Source organism: Chroicocephalus ridibundus, chromosome 1 (genome assembly GCF_963924245.1).
Source record: "Chroicocephalus ridibundus chromosome 1, bChrRid1.1, whole genome shotgun sequence".
NCBI lineage: Eukaryota > Metazoa > Chordata > Aves > Charadriiformes > Laridae > Chroicocephalus > Chroicocephalus ridibundus.
The window spans coordinates 212,376,897-212,400,047 of record NC_086284.1 but is presented as its reverse complement, the minus strand read 5'-3'; the positions used below and the strand labels follow the sequence as shown (position 1 = coordinate 212,400,047).

The following is a 23,151-nucleotide window of genomic DNA, read 5'->3' as shown; positions in this document are numbered from 1 at the left end:
AGTAATTATTTGGCTTAACTGATTTCCATTGTGAAAAACAGGAAATACTGTTTTAAAGCATTCATTTATTTAAAAAGAAATGCCATGCTTTGTGCACAGTGACTTCTTTGATGAGGTCTTTCACTGTAGAGATATTTCCTTGCAGGTACACGAAGCACCTTAAGAGGCACAGAGACATTTGGCTGGCCCTGTGCCTAACAGTAAGCTTCGCCACAATGAACTCCAGCTCCACATCATCTCCATACTCAGAGTCTGAGGATCTTTTCCTTCATTTGAAAATGCGAATGGGCACATATGTTTTAAGGCTAAAAAGATCTTTTTAAAGTCACCTACTTTCTTACATAACCCAGGAGATGGAATCAATTGATTTTTTTTTATTCATTAAGCATCAAGTTTTGATGTACTGCAGTCTAACAGCCATTCTTAGTGGATCATCTCTTAATAGTTAGACTACAAATGTTGACTAATTCACCACAGTTTAAATGGTTAAATAAGGTCAGTGCTCCATACACATTCCTGTTTGGTGCAGGATTCATTTGACCAAAGGCAGACACCATATGTGGTTCCTATACAGGAAATGACAACAAATAGGTAATTTAGAAGGTGATTTGACTCATCCTAGAAAACATGTCTGCATTTGATCAGAGGAAAAGTGCAAAAAATCAGCTGCTACTTCTCTCCTGTCTACAAAGGGAGCCTCCAGCAAGTAGCTTAGATGTAGATGTGTAAAGGTAGTGTTATTCCCCATCTTACCTGCTCCAGTTTCTGCTGCCGTTTCAGTAGCTCTATTTCCAGGTCTGATTTCTTCTTTTGTGCTTCCTCTTCTTTTTGTTGTTTAATAACTTGATCCCGTTTCCTTTTCTCCATCACCTTCTGTAGCTCTGGCTTATTCTGAGGTGCAAGACCCCTTTAAATTAAATGGGAGGAGTGTTGGTGGTAGGGGAAACAAGGAGGAAAGAGATCAGTTTTAATTAGCAGAAATTCACACAGAATTGTAGGCAGGTTTTCTAAAATCAAAGAGTTGCCCATTTAGATACACTGGAATATAAGTAATCAGTTAAAAGGAAAAACCAGGCAGACATTTGCCTGGTTTCTAACCAAACCCCTAAACTAGAATTTAAGCCACATTATTACTGAGGATATTTCCCTTTAACAAGCATGCTAGTACCTCTCCTGTGTAATTCACTATTTTGACTTTCAACTTTAGTCTTCCCTCTATTCACTCAATTCCAGAAGAATGTATTAAAAAAAAACATCACAAATCAAGACTCTAGCAGAGCCAGAAACAAATTTTGGACAAAAAGACTTCCCTTACTGGCTGATAACTCAGAGAGATTGCGTTCAGACGGTCCTATGCAGAGTATTAGACCCATAGAAATTTGCATGGATAGAACTAAAGCGTGGTCTCCTCCTGGCTTTTGTCACGCCGCTCCCGGAAATCGTGGATTCTGTCCCTCCTTGAAAATGTGAGAGCCTTACCCATGCCTGGCTGTGAAGCTATTTCCAGGGAGAGCTCACCGGCTACACTCAAAATCACAAAGAGGCTAAGACAACAAAAATCCAGAATAAAAAAAGTTGCAGTCACCTTGGAGACCAGACAAAGGCTGGAGGATTCTCCTTTTCACAAGATTTTAGCTACTACATCAACTGAATGTTTCAGGTCTGTTCAGCACAAATTGCTTTCCAAGCCAACTACTCTAAATCGAGAAAGCTTATTCTTTGGGAAGATGCATGTCTTTATTTATACAGGCACACAAGGATACACACTCACTCCTACTTATTTTTGTGACTTCAGCTACTTCTTTTATCTCTGTTATGCTATGATGCTTTCAAAATTTGTTATGATAAGATTCAAAGCTCTCCCCATTATTCAGATATTAGCATCACTTTAAATCAGAGCAAAAAGATCAGAAATTTGCCTTTTTTACTGTCATCTTCCCTGTGAAGACTATTATATGAAAACATCCAGCATTAAGTTTAACATCAACCAGTTTTTATTTCAACTTTAAGAAATTCAGTAATCTGAATAAGCTTTCAGAAAGTGTATTTTTATCCTTCCCTATTTGCTATATATCTGCTGTTGCCTAATTCTTCCATAATATGCATATCTGACAGCACGTCCAATAATACATAAAAATGCTATTTTATGGTGACATCTATGAATTGACTCCATATATTATGCAATGCTCTATCCATGTACATACCCTGACTGCAAAATCAAATATTTAGCAACACCAAATGCGGTTCCCTATTTCTCATAATAGATCTCATGGCTTGAATGCAACAGAAGCTACAACACTGTGTTAATATTTGATGTTTCATGCTATTTTCATTACATTTTAACATGTAAAACTTAAGTCAGGCAGAGAAAAGCTGGAGTGATTTTTTACTACTACTACTACTACTACTACTACTACTACTACTACTACTACTACTACTGGGTCAGTGAGAGCTGAATCAATGGAGACTTCTGTGTTGTCAAATAGCAATCAAGATACCCATGAAGCAGAGGTAAGCTGCTAAGTAACATTACTTATTCCTGTTTTTTTTTAAGTAAGGCTGCACCGTAACAAAGCAGAGGCACAAGAGTGATTTGGATATACTGTAGCTATAATACAGGGGACTCGCAGAAGAGACAAGTAAATACAATCTCTCAGTCTAATCAAGTGGGGTTGGCAGTCAGATCTGTAACAGAACAACTGTAACATCAATCCTATTTTCACGCTCCTATGTAAGAAGGAAAAGCAACAAACAGGCGGCTACTGGATTAACTGAGACCCTTGTATCACCTCCTGGTGATTGTTGTGGTTAAATATACTAAAGCTTTGGTATAGAGTAGGCAAAGTGCGCTATAAAACAGGTTAGAGCTGATCGGGTTAAAACCTCTGGAAGGGACAGGCCCAATCAATACTCTGCAGAGCTGAGGTTGAGCCCTAATAAGTAAAAATAGTTTAAGATAAGTGACCAGTGCCTTGAGGTACCACTATCTGGGTGTTTGTTTGTCCAGAACAACTACCATTTCTGTAAGTAAATAACTACATCAGTTCGAGACCCAACAGACAGTGCTCACTGTAGCCATGGAGAACGATGGGACCAGCACTGGCTAGTATCTTCTAGCATCCAGAAATGGCTGTTCAGAGCTGACTGGTCAAAAAGTGAAGCTGCTGCTGCCTACACTGAATCTTCACAATAAAATAAGGTGCATGTTAAGCAGACTTCTGTAAGAGCACCAAAAATCCTCCACACCTATGGCAATTTGCAGTAACAAAGCAGAACACAAGCTTAATATCTGCGCTACTGAAAAGCCTCATATCAGAGGTAGTACAGTGGCACGAAGCACAGCAGACTAACCCTCTTTTCAAAAATAACAGTTTTTCTGCTGGTGAAAACCCTCAAAGTATTTAATTTCAGCACCAATAAATAAGAATTTAAAATTAACAGCTGCAGCTAATCAAAATCACAATAAGAGAAGAGTGGGTACTGAGGGCTGCGCAGCTCCTCTGTGTAATAGGATATTCTCCTAGAAGAAAAGAACTCCATACTATTTAAAAGTGCTTTATGCTTTCACAAACTTAAAAGAAAAAAAAATAGGCTTAATTTATTGCAGCCTCCACATCCTTTAGAATAAGACCGTAAGTTGGGAAATTTCAACTATCTTTCCTTCAATGGCTATAAACTTCTTGGTGCTAGGAACTAACTTTGATGTTTAATCCCAGTAACGAAAAATAGGACAAACACCTATTTAGGCCAGTTTCTTCCAATTCAGTTGGCATTCTGTAAAACATTTCTACTTCTTCATCACTAAAGAAATGCTGTATTGTGTATGCAATTCATTTAGAATTAAGTTTCTAAGCCTAGCATTTGTGAGGATTCTGCTATTACACATGAAAAAGACTCCTTCTCCCCTCAAAATAGTACCCCACGAGAGGGGCTAAAAAAAAAAGAAATTTTCATAATGCAACAGACAAATCCAGTTGTGCTGGAGAAGCCAAAGCAAAGCTTCCTCCTCTCCTTTATTGACGTGCTGGGTCTCAAAAAGCCTGAATGGCTGCTACCAGCAACTTGATTCTCAAATGCACTCTGAAATACTGTTCTTCCACTTCTGTTTGTGGATCCCCTTGCCTTTGGACAGTCCATTTTAGGTGGCTTCAATGCACCAAATTGCTAATTTATATCATGGGTAGTTTCTTTTTGTTTAAATGGAGGAGCCTCAACAGGCTTGGTGGCTTCTCCTCCACCATGTGGTCTGGTGGCTATTTTCTTAATATGTTTTCTAAATGAGCCCTCTGCTGCAAAAAAGATTTAATAACAGAACTTCAGCTATCTATGGGCTAAGCGCCTGTGTCTCTGAAGGTGACGAATCAAGTTCCAGTTATTTACATCTTTAAAAGCAGTATATAGAGCAACAGCTGTGCACCCCAGCCCAGAATGAAGGAAGCAGCATTTGCATAACATACAAAGAAACACTTGTGCAGCAGCGGAGCAGGGACCAGACTATCACACCGCATTGCAAGAAAGATCAAGTAAGTAGAGAAGAGTTTCATCTGAAATAAACTATATGGTTTCTTTAAAAGTGGCCTCATAAACTCAGCGTGCTGGGAATGGTGAAAACCCACAGATTTTACCATCCTGCTGGTAATAGAGAAATTTTGTCAGGTACTTGGTAAAGTTAAGAGCTCAAGACAAATTACAGCACCCAGGTAACCAATATGAAATGCGACATTTCCTTCCTCCGGCAACCAACCCTTTGTGAGTATTTGCAAAAACAAAGCGAGAAGTCTTTTACAGCAAGCTTTTGCAGAGCAACTGAAATGCAAACAGCAATAAATGCCACAGTTAAGAATCAGAGACTCTTCATCTAGTGGATCTGAATCAACAAGAAGAGTCTGCTGGTTTTTGGGTAAAACGTAATTTTGATGAAACAAGAACTCAAGCTGTGTGTTTGGGGTGGGAAAGCGGCACAAGTGATTTTTAGACTCTTACCTTTTCTGATTCATAAGCAGCTCTCTATGGAGATCTTGATGATTCCGGGATGACTTCACAGGATTAATTAATTTCTGAGGTCTAATTAGTTCAGGATTGTCATCGTCTATGTAGTCTGGTTCAGCCATAATCTTTCTTGGAATGGGATATGGATCTTTGGGTTCAGTGTCCTTATTCACAGTATCTGTAAAACAGGGGAAAAACTGCAGTAAATCTACATGAAAGGCCTTTTAAAGATGTACTAAAACATAAATGCAGCATATTACATTGGTAACAGTTATGCTTTTCCGAGATTAATTTTGTTTCTATTAAGTAAAGGCTCTCAGAGCAAACATCGTTATCTTTTTAAATAGATGGCAATTTCACAACAATGTCATCTCCAGCAGCCTTCATCCATTGACTTGGAGACACAGATTCCACCTGTTTTAAGAACTAGACAAATAATTTAGGTTGAGCACACGAAGAGTCCTATTGATTTTAATAAGCCTACTCAGACAAAGCATTTTTAGGTCAGCAATACTGAGACCCTAAAGACCTTTTAAATACTGACTATATTAAATACTACGAAAGTGTACCAAAATCATACAGTCTCATTCTCTGCTATCAGTAGCATGTCAGCTACCGGCAAAACACCCCCTGTGGATAAGCCCTGAACTGTACTGTACCAAGCAAACGCTTCCATGTGGAAATTGCCAGATCTGCAGTTGTTGGGATGGGGGACAGATTTTGGAGTGGAAAGGTAGAAGAGAAAAAGTTGGGTGAGGTTTTTTCTTAAAGGCCCTATTTCACTCAGTGAAAATCCACAGAAATACACTGATCTGGAGGCAATGAAGTCTTGATGATTGCTATCATCTAGAAATCTGGCATTTTCCTATACTGCTATAGAAAAACATATCTATACACCAAATCACAAAACTTTGAATCAAGAGCTGACATGTAAACTGTAGTTTTCAAATAATGTACACATGACCATTCATACCCCCTTCCATCAAAAAGCCTCTGCCACAAAAAGCTCAGCATCCAAAACAAAGCACATTCAGAGCAATTCTGCCTCCGTTCACTGTCGTGGAAACCCGCACGCAAAATCTGGCACACAGCAATTATCAGTTTGATGAAACATTGGCCTCTCAAACAGACCCCCAAAAAATAATCTCACAGCATGTGGGTTTACAGAGCTGAATCAATGGGACATGAAAGAAAAGGCGAGAGACCTCCATCAGCCTGACTGGCAGAATGGCTGAATGCCGTGCACTGTACAGTACGGGGCTATGAGACAGATCAGAGAATCACTGTGATTTTCCACGTATGTTCGAGTAAAAGCTGAATATGCGCTTTTATTTAGATCCCAGCCCTTCTCTCCCTCTCTCACTCCACGAGCTGTAAAACCTGTTTCAGTTCAGTCTCAGTTTAATTCCTAAAATATTTTGTTTCATTATGAATCTTATATTGTTGTTCAGAGGGTCTGATTGAAAATCCAGTTGATACAGTGGAAAGATTTCCCCTAATACTTCAGTACTAATACTTCAGTACCACCATCACTCTGCCTGGACTTCACACGCACTTACAGATGAAGAAGCAGAACGACAGGACTAAGTTTTCAGCAGATGCAAGGAAGCCACTCCGAATTTGAATGTGTCCAACGGATCCGGCATAGTACCTTCAGCTTCTTTGTTTGAATGGATGAATCGTGTTTTATTGACACTGTATCTAACACACCAAGTTTCTAAGGAGCAAATCCAATGAGAAACAGCTTACCACTGTGAGCGGCTCTCAGGGTGGCCACTGTATTAGTTTTTCAAAGCAAGTTTATATGTAGCGTTTCTGAACTCTGTGGGGGTGCTAGTTCTCACAGGGACCTCTGAAATTAATATAAAAATTGCCCACAGTCCACAACTATGTAAGTCTATTGCTGTACATGTCATAAACCTCTTACTGACATTGATCGTGTAATAAAAATACTTCTCCCATCACCCCTTCAGAGTCCTTCTTGCTTCAATCAAGCAACCAGCTATCACCACATGTGCAAAATGTACAGCATCATTCGAAAATTGTGGTCAGAAGAAACATGGAAGATTTCTAATCCAACCTCAAGCTGAGAGCAGGAACAGCTTTGAGATCAGACCAGGTTGCTCAGGACGTTACCCAGTAAGGTCCTGAAGTTCTCCAAGGCTGCACAGCCTCTGAGGGCAACCCTGCTTGCCTCTCTTCATGGTGAAGTTTTTCCTTATGACCCTCTTGTTTCAACTCATGCGTGTTGCCTCTCACCCTCCGGCCATGCACCATGGTGAAGAGCCTGGCTCCATCTTCTTGGTAAGTTCCTCCCAGGCTCGGGGGGGCTGCTGTTAGGTCCCCCCAGCCCTGCCTCTGCTCCGGGCTGAGCCAGATCAGGTCCCTCAGCCTCCACCACAGGACCCGCGCCTTGGTCTCCAGCCACTCTTGGTGGCCCTTCACTGAACTCATACCTCAATTCCCTCACTGTTGAATTGCATGCCGTATTAAAAAACCCAAATACTCCCAAAACCCAAACCACACCATACTTCTCAATGTATACCATGTAGCACCATGCCATTAATAAAAAGGGCATGGAAATCTATTCTCTTTACCATAGACATTCTGGGTTTTTTTGAGTAAGGACACGATTCATACTTCCTCAGTGTTCACATCAGGCTTATCACAACTAAAACAACTCCAATGTTAAGATATCCAGCCTCCGCCCAAAACAAACCTGCTCTGTAAATATTTGGGGTTTTGTACTCTGCTATCGGTTCTGTCGCACTGATGGGGCTGCGAGTCTTCTAGAAGGCATTTATCATCGACAGCTCTCCGTTAAAATACATGCAAAAATAACCTGCTGCTTCTTCAAGACAAGTCTTCTGTTTGCTTAGGCGAAGATGAAAAGTGCAGAATCACCCCATAACTGTCTGTCATAAACAACGTACTATTTTTCTAACACAAGCCCCTGAATAAGAATTTGATTCAATCATTTCTCAGAAAGTTTGATGTAATGTTTTGCAGCATGTAGATTTGCTTTTGGCAAGCCCTTAAAAATTAAGTCTATTTATTCTTCTCTCTTCTGTCCCATCTCTATTTTTAAAAACATGTATTCAACTCTGAGGTCAGGAATTGTGGTTTCCTAACGTAACATGAACTCTACTAGCAGCAAACTTGAATGAATAGAACTCCGTTGGGAACTGAAGATGCTTTCTGTGCGTGATTAAGCTGTAAATTATTTCAGCTAGGATTTCCACACGGAGCCAGCAAAACAGGGCACCCAGTTCCCACTCAGTGAATCCTCTCACACCCTTTGCAAACCTCAGTCTGGCTGGAGGCCACCAGCCCAGTCCTGCGGAGTCACTGTGTAATATTATACACAAACAATACAATTAAGATAGTGTGATTTCTACCCACACCCTTTCAAAGCAAACATTTACAAAAGCACAGACAAGTTCCACATAAAAACTAAGGCACAAAGGACTCACCGCGCAACAGCAGACAGAAACACAGCTGGCAGTGCAGCCCCAGAGTTTCATTCTGAGATTCAGGCTCACACCAATAAACCAGTCAAGCTCGACGACAGAATCCCTCAGAAGTCCTTAAACAAAGTTTAATCAATGTTCAAGCAATAACAATTAAAAAAGTATTAATTCCACGAGTCTCTAGTGCTCATCACCACAAGTGTCACAACCCATAAAGCTGCTTTCAGATCATCACTAGGTGCAACAGCGGGACATGAATAATCCAGACATCACTTAGCAGGAATATGCTGCCTTAAGAGCATCTGAGAGGCTCCTTTTAACCATCTACTGTTACGTGATCAATTGAGAACGCACAATCCATTTCTTTGTTTCCCTGTTACCTCGCTCCAAAAGAAAGGAAAGAGATTTGGATTCAGGGGATGTTTTAGCTGAGCTCGGCTCAAGTTTAGACACCCACTAATTTGGCAGGTGCCTTCCCAGGGCATTTGCTGAATTAGCTGTTGCTGCGCAAGCAGCACAAAAGCATTTATCTACCCGATCTTGTCCTGTCCAAGTAACTCTTATGGACTTTGTCCATGACGTCTTACACACCCGTGGCTTTTCATACAGAAAGAATAAACCAGGGATCCTGCATGGAAGAGGAATTTTAACTCCTCAAACAGAACTGCAAATCAATTGCAATATCCCCCTAGACAAAGAAAATGTCTCTGTATAAAAATAACTTCAAATATCCTCCCAGACAGAAGTTTAATGTTTTCAGATACAAAGATGCTCTTAGAGAAATTAAGAAGAACCAAACTGACACCTCAGTCTCGGAGAGCCAAGACCAAGTGGTCACATACTTGCAATTCTCTCATTTATTTTCCTTGGAGCACAAGTAAATTCAAGGACAAGAGAAGAGACTCTTCAAGATGATCATACTGAACAGATACAACTGAATCGGTGTGTGCCAGAAGCATATAAGTTACAGCTGGGGGAACACATCCAACAGACATGTTTGCTTCCAATGTTATTTATTTTTTATTCTATCTACAGGGTTTTTTTTCAGCAAAAGTCCCTTAATGGTAGTAACACTGGAAACACGTGTGCAAAGAGAGCTACAGCCAGCCACTAGTGTTTTTAACAGATTCAAAGTAGATCTTAACAGGACCGGCTTAAGGATTCAGCGGCTGCCAGAGCTTTTGCTACAGCACGGCTCCCATGGCTTCCGCAGGGGAGGGAAGCTCATGCCAAAAAAACCCTCGTGTTTATATGGCATTCAGGGAATTGCATTTATTTTCTATCTGGTATTCCTCATACCAGAAATCACCCTCTACATACGGAATCTGAATATAAAAATTCCTGTGAGACACCATATATTTATATTATTATACGTATATATGGCGTTTTCACCCTTCAAATGATTCCCACAATTATTTCCAGCTGTGAAAGCAGAGGTAGAGTTGAGGCCCCTTAAAAAGCATATAAATAAATGCCTAAAAATACCAATGAACATCAAAATAATAGACCAGTCCAGGTTCCAAAAGTTACATTAAGGCTAAATTCACATTATTTCCTTTTTGCCTTAATAAATTCTTGAATTAATATCTTCCACAGAAGCATTAGCTCAAACACTGAATACCTCCCGAAGTAAGATTTTATTCTCGAAAAAGCTTCAACATCTGTTCTGAGCTGTACTGTAAACCATCAAACGCTATTTTTTAAGACTTACATTTTTAGCTCTTTAAACTACCGCGTAGACTTGCGGTTTGTTACAAGTAACCCAAAGGCATTCTTTGAGAAGAAATATGGTTTTACTCTCCCCCTTCTGATGTCGAGAGGAATCGGAATAAAAATTCCTCAGCGTGTCTCTGCTCAGACGTTGCAGGACCAGCACCGCCTCGCATCGGCCAGCTCGGGGGGAAAGCAAAAGAGCTACTTAAATGCAGCGTGCTTTCCAGGCACCATCCCAGCACTCTTTGCACATGAAAGCTCACCACCGCTATCATTTTTATCTATACGCTCTCAGTGCAGTAAGAGGCACTTGACTAGAGAGATTTACTTGATTAATCCTTCGTTATAGATATCATTAATAACTTCCCACAGTTCAGCCTTTAATGCAGAGTTCCTGAAAACAGAATGCAAAATACTCGTCTCTTCCCACCCAAGATGCTCAGGCCAGCCATGCTCCAAGGAATTTGGCTATTATTCACATCATCTTTCGTAGCTTAAAGAGATGACAGGGTTTGGATCGTGGCAAAACATAGCCAGACTGCCTGCAGAGGGAGAGGGAAGGACGGGAGAGGTCCTGGCGGCTGCAGTTCTTCCCAGCCCCTCACGCTTTGTTCAAAAAGGCTGTCACTTCCTAGCTACAAAGGTCTGCTTCAGAAAAGGAAGACTGTCTTCACCCGCCTCAAAATCAAACACATTTAGGGCAGCATGTCCCTACTGTCCCATACAGATTGCACATTTAATATCCTCCTATTACCAGATTACTAACTGTTACTATTCTTCAAACAATATGAAGACCATCAAACATTTTAACCCTTTGGCAGGTATCTGGATTTTGTTTCTGGCTACAGCCTTAACTTACTGACCTTAGGCAGGTCATTTCACTCCGGTGTGCCCCAGCTCACACACATACAAGAGAAAAGCCTCTTAGAAACTATCACAAGCTTTTGCAAGGCCAATCTCACTGCTCCTTGTCGTGCACGCTAAAATCTTCAGATCCCAGCAGACAAAATGAAGGAGCAAGACTGAAAACCTTCTGTCCCTACTATGTCGGAACAGGTTAACTCACAGCACCTTCCTGACACTGGGTATCGTCAGTTAACAGCTTCATTAGTTGCATGGCTGCCAAAAGACTGATAGACCACATAGAATCACAGAATTGTTAGGGTTGGAAGGGACCTTAAAGATCATCTAGTTCCAACCCCCCTGCCACGGGCAGGGACACCTCCCACTAGATCAGGTTGCTCAGAGCCCCATCCAGCCTGCCCTTAAAAACTTCCAGGGATGGGGCAGCCACAGCTTCCCTGGGCAACCTGGGCCAGTGTCTCACCACCCTCATGGTGAAGAACTTCTTCCTAACGTCCAGTCTGAATCGACCCATCTCTAGTTTTAATCCATTCCCTCTAGTCCTACCATTACCCAACATCCTAAAAAGTCCCTCACCAGCTTTCTTGTAGGCCCCCTTAAGATACTGGTAGGCCACTATAAGGTCTCTCTTTTCTCCAGACTGAACAACCCCAAGTCTCTCAGTCTGTCCTCTCTCAGAAACAAGGGTACACTCACTTGACCAGGGCAGCCCAAAGCAATCTCAGGGATGCCAAGGACATTGAAAGAGGCAGGGCTTGCTGCCAACTGAAGCTGTTCCTGTTGTCACTTTAGAGCATATTAAAATGAACTAAACCACTCAAAATCTCAAGGAAATCCAGTTAGCGCTCATTTTCTTCTCTTAAGTACTGCTGAGAGTGTAGTGTCAACAAAGCACAGATGAAAGATACACTAGATGAGAAACCAGAAGAAAGAGGGTCATTTTAAAGATGTTTGCATTGGCATTGACACCTAAAGGGAGACAGAGTGCAAGATTTGGGGCAGTGCTCCACACTGCTACTGTTCTCTCAATTGCAAAGAGCTGCTTATGGCTCTCATTCAATTTAAACACCACCAGGGCAGTCTCTGTTCCTGTGCTTTGAAGTTCAGTCAAGCCTTGGGTGCTAAGGGAAGAGCCCAGATTCCCCCAGAGGCTGAGGGCTAAAGAGCAATGCTGGTGAGGACAGAATGGCTGGTCCCTCTTCGTCTCTAGTGTACTTGGAAAAGATGCGGAAAGACACAAAGAGCACTGGGAGAGAAGAAGGAGACGGAGACTTTCATCGCAGGCAGAGACTAAGTCCTTTTTTTGTCATAGACAGGCAAAACTCAGATATAGACTTCCCCTGCAACAAACTCCCTAGCATCTAATTTTTAATACAGGCAGAGGAAAAGAAGAAAGACACGGGATGAAGACTAGCACACTGTGAACAGCACCAATCTTCCCTAAATCTTGGTCTGTGTTGAACCCACCATGGTTCCAATTTGTGACTAATGGCAGATAAAGCAGACTATGCATCTTGCATCACTTCTCTTCCCAAAACATCCTGCACATTTATTAAGGACTTTATATTCTCCACACTTATTTTGCTCGGGTTTACTGCAATCCCTAGACAGGGTTAGGGATGGGGAAAGCCATTCTGATGGCAAGGAGAAGACCCAGTGTTTTGGACACCTCTCATCAAAAAGGCTCTTACCAACTATATTGCTTTCTTCCCGCAGAACAGCATGTTGTGCACACTCCCCCGCCCCTCCATCTCATCTAATAAATCACGACTAGCAAAGCCATGCAACTGAATATATATATGGTTTTCACCAATACACTACACAGGTAATTATTACAGTAAACATGACTTTCAGAAGATCACTGAAATTATGCCTCCTAGGAAATGCACTCCACAGCACAGTTTGCAACTAGATTAATCCCAAAACGTAACTAGCAATTTATTTATACATGGGTCAACAGTGATCCATATGTAATTCTGAAAGGACACATTTTTTAAAGAGATTTTAAGATGAGAAAAGCAAGTAAGATCAGTTTATACTCCCTGCAGCTACAGCGCACCATCAATGTTCTAGACCAGTCAGTTTGGACCACTAAATTAAAAATCAGGGCAAATTTGGTTGAATCATATTTAATTACATTAAAATATGGGATTTTGTATGAAAATCAAGCTTTCATTCAAAATCAGAAGTCCAAAGAGTCAGAGGACAGTTTCTCCAGGGCTTCACTGTTGCAAATGTGAAGAACTATCAAACAGTGTCACCCAGTGGTAAAGAACTTCCTGCAGACAGGAACGGAGTAGAAAAAGTCAGGGGGAGAAGGGGGAAGACTGAGCCAAATCCATGGTTATATACACAACTGCTAAACTTAAAGAGCAAACAGACTAAATCCCACACCATTTTAGCAGAAAGTCTTACTTCTAAGTCATTCTATTTCTGAAAACATTAGCATTAGAGGGCAGTGATTCTTCAAATACAAAAGATTTAACACTAAAAGGGTGCATTTCTGAGGGAGAAGAGGAAATCCAGAGCAGCCAGCAGCCTCCTACTAATTGGGAGAGGGGAAGCATTTCAAACATCTGACTTGAGATGCTTAAAAGGGGACTGGTGAATCTTGAATGCTCTTAAAATCTTGTTCACAAGACTGCAGCAAGATTCTTTCAGGGAAGAGAGAAACACATCAATGGTGGTTGTTTCTGCACTTGTTCTGTATTTCCTTCACAAGATCAAGATGAGAGAGTAACGTGTGTCCCAGTGAGGCCAAGAAAGGTCCAGGAACAAAAGAGTGTAGGTCATACTCCTGAAACAGAAACCCCCTTTGGATGCTATGACGATGATGGAGGGTCCTAGTAAATACTCAACCGGGCAGAAGTCTATGCCAGATATAAGCCAAAAAGGGCAAAACGACCTTTGATAGATGTGACAAAGTTTTGGAGCAAGAGAAGAGGCAGGTTACTTGGCACCCATGTAAACATGATTGGCACAGCAAACACAGTTTTCTTATTTATAAAGAAAACAGGAAGTTAGAAAGCAAATGGAAGAGGAACATCTATGAACCGGAGAACATTCCCAATATCAAGGCCATTCTAAGAGCTCTGCTCATTGGATTTATAAAAAGTGAAGATTAAGACAAGCCTGATTATCCTATAAGCAACAAGCCTGACAATGGTTTGAGAAATTTTGATGACTGGAGATTGGGACTAGAAAACAAATTCCTGAAATAAGGCGCATACTTTTAAAGCAAGGGGAATAAAATGCTAGATTTAGTAAAAGATTTGTGTTCAATTGCATGGAGAGACCAAATTACAGAATCATAATTATCCCTTCTAGTTTTACAAATTTATAAAGCTATGACTGCAATTAATAAGTGTTTGCAAGGGGGTCAGAAGATTAAAATCTCTGCACTAATCAGGTAGTTAGGCATTCAGTAGCTACAGCAGCAAAAATGAGACCGAGTGAGCGAAGTACTTCATGTGCTGCTGATGTTACGCCAGCGCTGTAAATCCCCGGGTCTTGCCAATTGGAGTATAGTGGGGCTGGTGAACCTCCAGATTTTGCTGCGTGCCACGTGCTGTTCCTTTGGGCACACCAGCATCCTGCCTGGAGTTAGGGCACAGCACAATCTGCTGAGCTGTCACGCCTCCCCTCCGGCTGTTTCTGAATGACAACTTAAAAGGAATTCTACCACCCATAAAAGAAGCCCATTTTCAACAAATTTAAAAACACCGACATAATGAAAAACACACAGTCACTGCAGCTTGCCAGCTTCCTAAATGTATTCATAGGTAGTCGTGCAAAACTTAAGTACTTCTTCAGACCAGAAAGATATGTATCAATTACCTGCCAACTCAACAACTCAAGTTCCCTTCATTTTCTAGGAAGAAACCCCTTTCCTAGGAAGGAAAAATAAAAAATAAAAAAAAATCTGCACTAGTAAAGATTGCTTTTTTTCTTCTCTCTTTGGTGACAAACGGCTTAGAGCAAGCATACAGCCTCTGTTTTAAATTCTAAACATAAGGAGTATTTTTTCTTCAAAACAGAGGAAAGGAAACAAAAATAAATAGTTTTCTTAAACCTATTGCTACTCCAAGCTAACACACTCCCAGCTTACTCATAGGAAAGAAATAAGACCTTCACCTCAAGGAGTTAGTCTTGGCTCAGGCAACTACATCCACATTCCAGCTTGCGTTGTGTCCACAAAGAGACACCCTTCCTTGCCCGGACCTGTTTTATTCACTCTCAGCTGGCAGGGATGTATTTTAGGTATGTGGCTCCTTGCTGCAACTCAGTCGAAAAGGATACCACTACAAAGGCAGGGAAGAACGACCTGAAGGGAAAGGCAAAAATAAGGAGACCAGTACAACTGATGACCTGATCTTCCACAAGTGAGCTGGAGCAAGAAATTAAAGAGAAGGATCTTCCACACCCTACTCATGACCTTAACCAAAGGCGTGATGCCCTGATGGATTTGAAAGGAATGAGTGGGTGCAAGAATCTATGTCAGCCAGAACAAGCCTCCTGTATGCTACAGGAGCCAGGGCATATGATAAACCCAGTACGGGTTTATGACAGCCAAGCCTGGCATACATGAAGCTATTAAACTGCAACAGTGATCAACACAAGCCCTGCAAAGAACACGACATGCCACAGGCCATTTAGTGGAACATCATCTACTCACCGTTTGATGGAAGAAACAAGAATTCTGAAAAACAAGAATTTATAGAAAACAAAAATTGAAAAAACCACTGGGTGACATCTGTCAAAGCTGGTGACTTTTTACATGTTCTTTATGAACAGCTACAATCAGCAGCTTCTACTGCAACCTCATAAATCAGGAAGCTCTGACACCAGGGCAGGGCTGTGTATCAGTCAGTCGCGGCACATAAAAGGGTAGCACAGCCTGCCTTGCTCCTCACACGGAAGGGCGTTGTTTTCTAAAGAAACAGGCCTCCATCTGAACAGTGTATCGATGTGTTGCTCACAGAACTGAGTTACCTTTGGCCTTTTAGCCTCCCTGGAATGAAGACCCCAGAATGTCAACATCTAAAACAAAAGCAGTCACGCAACCTCAGCACGTACACAGGGGAGATTTTAGCTTATACTCCGGCAGAAGAAATTAAGTTGTGTATGGTGACATGGGATTGTTTCTACGATGTTTTCTATGTCATCTTCTTTTTTTTGGTTTTCTTAGAAAGGCTTGAAAAGGTTCAGGAAGGGAGAAACAGACCACCACTCACTAATGCCTCCAGAAAGGAACTGCTCAATGAATTCCAAGCAGTTAACAAAGAAAAATAAGAAGCTAGAGGGATGACCCCAGTTTCTCCACAAAGGGATTGTTTGTTGAGCTTGTGAGCTGGTGGCAAGAAAGGAATTTCCTACAATTGTTACCTTTCTGCTTGACAGACCACCTGGAGGAAAGTCTCAAACTGCCCTTCCTCAGCAGCTCTCATGAAGGGGGCCAGCCATGCCACCGCAGTTAGTAGGACTGCTCAGCTCTGCTCCTCACATCCTCCTCTGCGGCTTCTGAGAGGGCGGCTCCCTTGCTTTATGTGCTACAGAAGTGTAATTGAATTGAACTTAAACTTGAACTGTTAAATATGTAAGTCGAACAAGCGAAAAAACCCTCAGTAGCCCTAAGAGGCACTACAGAGATCTCCATCAAACTGTTAAAACAACCTACCTGCATCCCAAAAAGTCACACACTAGTTCACAGTGGTCTCATAAAGGAAAATAAAATGTGTGTATTCCTGTCTCTTTATGCTCAATAATGAAAAAAAAAACTTAAAGAAGCCAAAACCCAAAGGGCTGGAAAACAAGACTCACATAGAGCCAAGAAAGGGGCTGAAAGTCTTTGTCGTTAGATGCCTGCAGCTGAGGAACAAAAGCAGTATTAGGTCACAGCTTGGCTCTTGCTAGTCAAGGTTCAAGAAAGCAGCGTACAGAGCTTCCAGAGAAGAGAATGCCATTTGTCATTCGCATATAGCCAACCGGACAGCCGCATCTCTGAAAGAGGGTGCTGTCAGCCTGAAAAGGGTTTGAAAAAAGCCTTCTCACAAGCCTCGGAGCCCTCTTATTAACACCATTTCCCAGGTGACTCAGCTTACTTTACAACAGGCAGGCTGAAAAGCTGTTCCCTAGCTCCGGTTTTTAACAACAGCAGCTTAATTAATATGATGAATACCTATTGATACGCAATCGTAACTGCCAATCGCCAGCTGCACCTCTTCATGCCTGAAGCCAGCCCTGTCCTTTGTTCCTCTGCGGAACAGACAACTTGGGGGACTCTTAGCACCTGCTGGGCCTCCAACCAAAGAGGGAAACTTTCACGCCAACGAACTTTACATGCTGGCAATAAACCTCATGTTAAAGATGCCTGAAAAATGTCACCATATGCTGTCCCCAGCAGGACACCACCTTACGGTCTCAGATGTTTGTCAAAGGAAGGAAGAAATGGCAAGAGGTGTTCCTACAGTCGTCTTCCTGCTCTCCTTCAATAGCTAAATGGGCTATTTAAAAAAAAACAAAAACAAACACAAATACAGAAAAAATGTAATTAAAATTCCAACAAGTCTACAGGATCCCCATGCTTTTTAAAAAGCATAACTCTGTTTTGCGATCAGAAGACACTCCAACAAATGGTGACAGGTGAATACTTGTCACTCCAGTAAACTCCAGTATGCGCCGTGTCATATCCCAGCGGCACTGCCTTTCGTGTTTCCTATCTCTAAATTAATTACTAGTTTTCTTCATGACTGCATAAACTACAAAGACTTTATGGACTTACTAGAAGGAAAGGAACTGTCTTTGTGATCAAGGGTGAAAGGGGAATTGGTATTTTTGTAGGCATCTCATGCATTCTTGATTCCTTGAGTTGTGCCTCACTACAAGAAAGGTGGTCACCCATTGTAAGCACTATTTTTATCAATAAAGGACGGCAGAAGCTCCTTTACTGTAAATACTTGACCTGTTACTAGTCCCATAAACCTGAGTAAAACAAACCAACCTTCCACAACGCTTTCAAACATTTGAGCCCAAGTTGCTCAAGTGCTTACATCCATCAGAGCTTGTCCATCATCTTACAACACAATCACTTTCTCAACCTGCTTGCTTAACAAGCAGTGGAGAATTCCAGATTGCCAAAGAAGAAAATTAACATCTGCTTCTTTTTTTTTTAAATTAGACAATCATGTTTTGCCACGTTTCACTGAGGAATTATGTTTTAAAACTGCAAAAAAAAATTACTGAGCAAGGGGAATTCATCAAAATATAAAGTGGGACCTCTTCATTATAATGGGCTTGGTCACAAGAGAGGCTCATTCACTTAGCAGGAAAGCTGCCCCGTAATTACAGCGAGGAACTGAGTCGCGACAGAGGAGACAGGCTCTATTCTCAGCTCTACCAAAAACTGGATTTGTGACGCTGAACAAGTCGCTGAGGCTTAAATTAATCTGGAACAGGCTGTGGTTGTCAGCACAAGACAACATGTTGGATACCAAATGCTGAGAGAGCAACACAGGCTTTTTTGGATGAGCAGATCAGTAAGAAACATCATAAATTACGACAACGCTAGGCTTTGTTCTATTATGGGCAGCGTTTTGTCAAAAGTTTTGGAGCCATTTCACGTTAAGCACTCTTTTTTTAGGACTGAACAAATGCTTGGTTTAGAATCAAGAGGCAAAATCCAAATAGGTTGTTTGCTGAATGAAGTTTAGAAAATGAAATTGATGATGTTTAAAATAAGCTAAGAAGTTATGGATTAACAGATACACAGAAGAAAATTTAGAAAAGATGTTAGAGTTAATAGCATAGAGGCTGTGAACTTCTTGGTGCTGCAAAAGAAATGCCAGGGATTTACGAGTCTTATGCCTGAAGGACCGATGCCATTTTCACCCCAAGCCTATTTTTTATGAATTTCTTCCTTCCCAAGTTATTACCAAAGTCCTTAGTGTTTTCTTTTTTGTTATTTGTCTATGGATTTATCATCTCAACAACAACAAAAAAGACACATTAAACACATGCTTTTGTAAGCTGCACTAGTAAATACTTTCTCAGAAATCACTCCAAGACGAAGATTCACATTGAAAAGCCGGAACGAGAGCTGGGAGCCTGAGGGCTTTCCTATCCCACTGGTGAATACAGCACGTTCTTCTCGAGCATGTTAGTAATAAGACAGAGACCCATTTATCAAAATCTGTCCTCTTTAAAACAGCATGTACTCTTCAGCAGTCTCAGCGCTCAGCAGGGTGTAAATACTGCATCTTCAGCCACTACATCGATGTGAGTTTACCATATACATTAGTGTTTAAGATTACAGCAAACGTTTGCTACAGTTAAGTCCTGTTTCATCAAGAGAATATTAATAGTCATCCTTTAATGTGAATGTTAACAAGTCAGCCATGGTTTTTTTCATATCATCGAGATATATGATGTTATAAACACACAATTCCTACCCGCTACACTGAACCCAGCAGCCTGCCTTGCACAGTGGATGCTGTCCCACCTGCTTTAATACTGATCCCAAAAAAGCGATGGGAAAAGCTGCACAGAAACACAACAACGGCAGCCTTTTTACTGCCAGACAACAACAGGATCCATTTCCAGATAGCAAAAAGACTATCAGAAGTAATCCAGGAGCGTTCCCCTGTTCAGATATGTCATTAATACTTATTCTCTCACCTGCACCTTTCCAGCACTGCTGAGAGCAGCAACATCACAGGTACCAATGGCACCAAACTACAACTGGCGAATGTTTGAACATGGCGAACATGGTTGGAACACGGTGTTAGCTCAACCAGATGTGCATCTCAAGGATCTTTCCAACAGATGACAGCTTGCTCCAGCCAGTCCCAAATCAGCCTTATTTGAGAAATTCCGTAGCAGTGATCAGCTCGTGCTGCACACACATGAGCAAACAGGCCCTGCGAGGAAGCAAAACCCCCAGAAGAGACAGACAGAGTCAGCTGGGGTCATGTAACTTCTGCCTGTGCAACATACTAGCGAAAATCAGCACATGGGTATATCTCTATCAGTATCAAGCAAAGTTATTCCAGACTGGGAACAGCTGTGCCAGCATAAACACAATCAGCTAGAGTGGAGAATCGTACCACTTCAACCCTACAGACAAAGCAGTACAACTTTTATGAAGAAGTCAGAATCGCAGTAACATTTAAGATCAAACTAAAAAGTGCGGGTGGAAAAGTGAAATATCTCTATTAAGGACATTGTCCCAGATTCTTCATATTTCATGATACATGCAGGCAATGAGGAAGGAGTTACAAAAGGCTGAAATGACAAGAGTTCAATCATTATTATTTGAGTTTCATTAGAACATGTGTTATACATTTATTCTACCAACAGCAATTAGAACCAAAATTAGAGCAACCTCACTGTCCACACACACTTGAGAGAGTCATTATGCTCCACAAGCTTGCAGTCTACGCAGAGTACAAATCATTATTTCCATTTTATATCCTGTATCTTCTTGGAAGGCAGTGGCCTTTGGGGCTTACAAAATAAGAGAACTTTTGGAAATTTTACTTTGGACTTCCCTCACTCAATGTTGCATCCCTCCAGAGAGACACAACCCTCAGCTTGTCTTTCACACAAAGGTAACATCCCGTTCACGTTTTAGGTAACTCTTTATTTTAGATTTTCCAGATAAAAAAGATGTTGGTTGCTACCTTCATCCCCAAACTTCACCTTGCCAGCACCACTAACCCATTTGCTGCAAAGTCGGACTGCACAAGATGCAATATTATGTGTCTTTGAGCAGGCTGACAGTCACCTCCAGGAGAGTCCACCAACATGGCATCATCTGGTACGTAGCTAAGCTAACAATTCCACCATTTTAAGATAAACACCCTCCTCCAAGAGCCTCTCACAGACACACCTAATTAAACATACACCTCAGGGCCTGGTGGAACAAACAATAAGTCTTTGTGGTTTTACAGGGGTGCAGATTTTGATTCAGGAAGCATACGTCTGCACAATAATTTTGATCTGCATCCTACTGTACTCAGTGTTTTCCTATGGCTTCTATTCAACATAAACATTTGCTACCATTGAAAACTCAGTGCTTCCAGGAAGACAATGTTTAGTTACATTCACACAGTGATAAAAAAATGACAGTAAGACCATTAAAAGTTTGAAGTCAATGGATGAACTTTTCAAGTCAGCAGCAGTGAGCTTACTAGAGCGCATGCCAGCAAGTGTGCCTATCCCCCATCAGAAGTACCAGTCCCACCAGGAGGGAGATGAACAAATTTGTTAGTTGTTTCCAGTAGAGTCACAATGGAAAAGTCTGTAGAGGCTATAGCACAGGCTTTTATCAGGGAAAAGAGATTTATGCACAAAGTCAGAGCTCTTTAATCTCCTCCGGGGGCTATTTCCATTGCTAGAGGGTGCTGACATCCATTTTAGAGAAAACCTATGAATGTTTCTTTTAAATATCCCTTCCCAAAAAACTCCCATGGGACAGCTGCATTACTTCGAGTGACTTGAGAGGCAGGAGCAGACAGTGTGTTACATGAGTAAGGCAGACACACTGAAGGCCAAGGCAACAAGAATTTCATCCAAATTCTCATGTCTCGTCTCCCCTTCTTTACATCAGATAAATCAGCGTAGCTCAGCCATAAACACCTTCTATTAATCTTACCCAAGACCTCAGCTAAAAACTGGGGAGATCAACCACTTGTCTCTGTCTCACTTAAGACCTTTTATATATCCCACTCTAACCCTTGTTTATATAATTATGATTATTATCTAATTATAAACAATGGCTTGATTAAAACATACGTATTTATAGGAGCATTCATGTCACCTACCTTTAGGCCTTTAACTGCTGTAGCTAAAATGGGAAAGCGAGCGCCTTATAGCATTAGCATGGATATCCAGAGGGCAAATCAAAGCAGCTATGCTGAGCACTCATGTCAAATATCATTGCTTCCAAGCAGCTTCCAGAGACACTTGCCTTCCTCCACTGAGGTTATGAGAAGTCCAGGGACTCCCAAACGGCTTTGTAACAGCAGTGGGAAATGTCCACTCAAAAAAATCAAAATAGTTAGAAATTCCAGCTCAAGTTTCATAAACTACAGTAATACTGAACAAATCAAACCTGACACTGCTTTCTACAGCATCTCCAGTATGCCAGTTACTTCCAGCTTCACATACTGTACAACACAGACCCATGGAAATTACTCAGTTTTAATCATTTCCTGTATTATTCATTGCATTGTGTGCAATACCTTGTGGATTAATTATCTAGATAACAAAATGACTGCAAGTGCCATTCATGTTGTCGGTCTGAAGTAGTCATCTGAAGAACCAGAGCAATGTGCTCCTGCAATCTATGGCATGAGGGAAGCTGAACTGAAGAAGAACCCCTCCTACCTGCAGGTGAAAAAAATCCCTTCCTCCCCACGCAGGAAGGTGAAGAAAACATTATGCAACTGTGGAAAGTCCCGATGATCGGGAAAATTGAAGAGAGGAAAGGGCTTTCACACCTGGAAGCCCAACTGTTCAAAAGAATGGAGAAAAGGGTCACGAAGTCTAACACATCTGAGTCTTCATCTGAAATCCAACGAGGAGCCAGAACTTATCAATCACTACATGAACTTACTATGTAGTAAATGCTATACCGTGAAAACTGTTTTTTCAGTCCTGTATGTAGAATCCCAAAGAGCAGTGCAACACCACCAATGGCTGAACTCACTGCAGAGTACTGACTGCTAAGGGGATGCACACGCCCGGCCTCTCCCCCAGTACCCAAACTTGGCCAGAAATGCTGGCCAGCTAAACACTGGGAGCAAGGCATAGGTGGAACAAAACCACAGTCACCAAGTGGGACAATCCACTTCATCTTCCAGTGACATCTAAAAGCTATGTACCCAGGCTAAGACAGTCCCTTCTGGTCTAAGCCAATCTAGACTTTTCCTGTAGAGAAAAAAAGAGAATAACACCTCCGGGAAATGACCTGGTAGAGCAGGTCCAGAGGAGGACCATGAAAATGGTCAGAGGCTGGAACACCTCTTCCATGAAGAAAGGCTGAGAGAGTTGGGGTTGTTCAGCCTGGAGAAGGGAAGGCTCCAAGGATACCTTATTGCAGCCTTTCAATATATAA

General features: G+C 41.5%; 1 protein-coding gene across 4 annotated transcripts in view; it reads right to left on the bottom strand.

Moving 5' to 3' along the window:
* Nucleotides 1-23,151, bottom strand: part of FAM107B (family with sequence similarity 107 member B) — a 61,499-nt gene that overhangs the window by 4,575 nt on the left and 33,773 nt on the right. For all 4 annotated transcript variants that reach the window (XM_063323585.1, XM_063323584.1, XM_063323583.1 and 1 more), the window contains 2 exons: nt 4,984-5,167; nt 754-907 (listed from right to left, as the gene is read on the bottom strand). In XM_063323585.1, coding sequence (XP_063179655.1) covers nt 754-907; nt 4,984-5,111 — 282 coding nt within the window. In that variant the 5' untranslated portion in view covers nt 5,112-5,167. The remainder of the gene's footprint in view (nt 1-753; nt 908-4,983; nt 5,168-23,151) is intronic.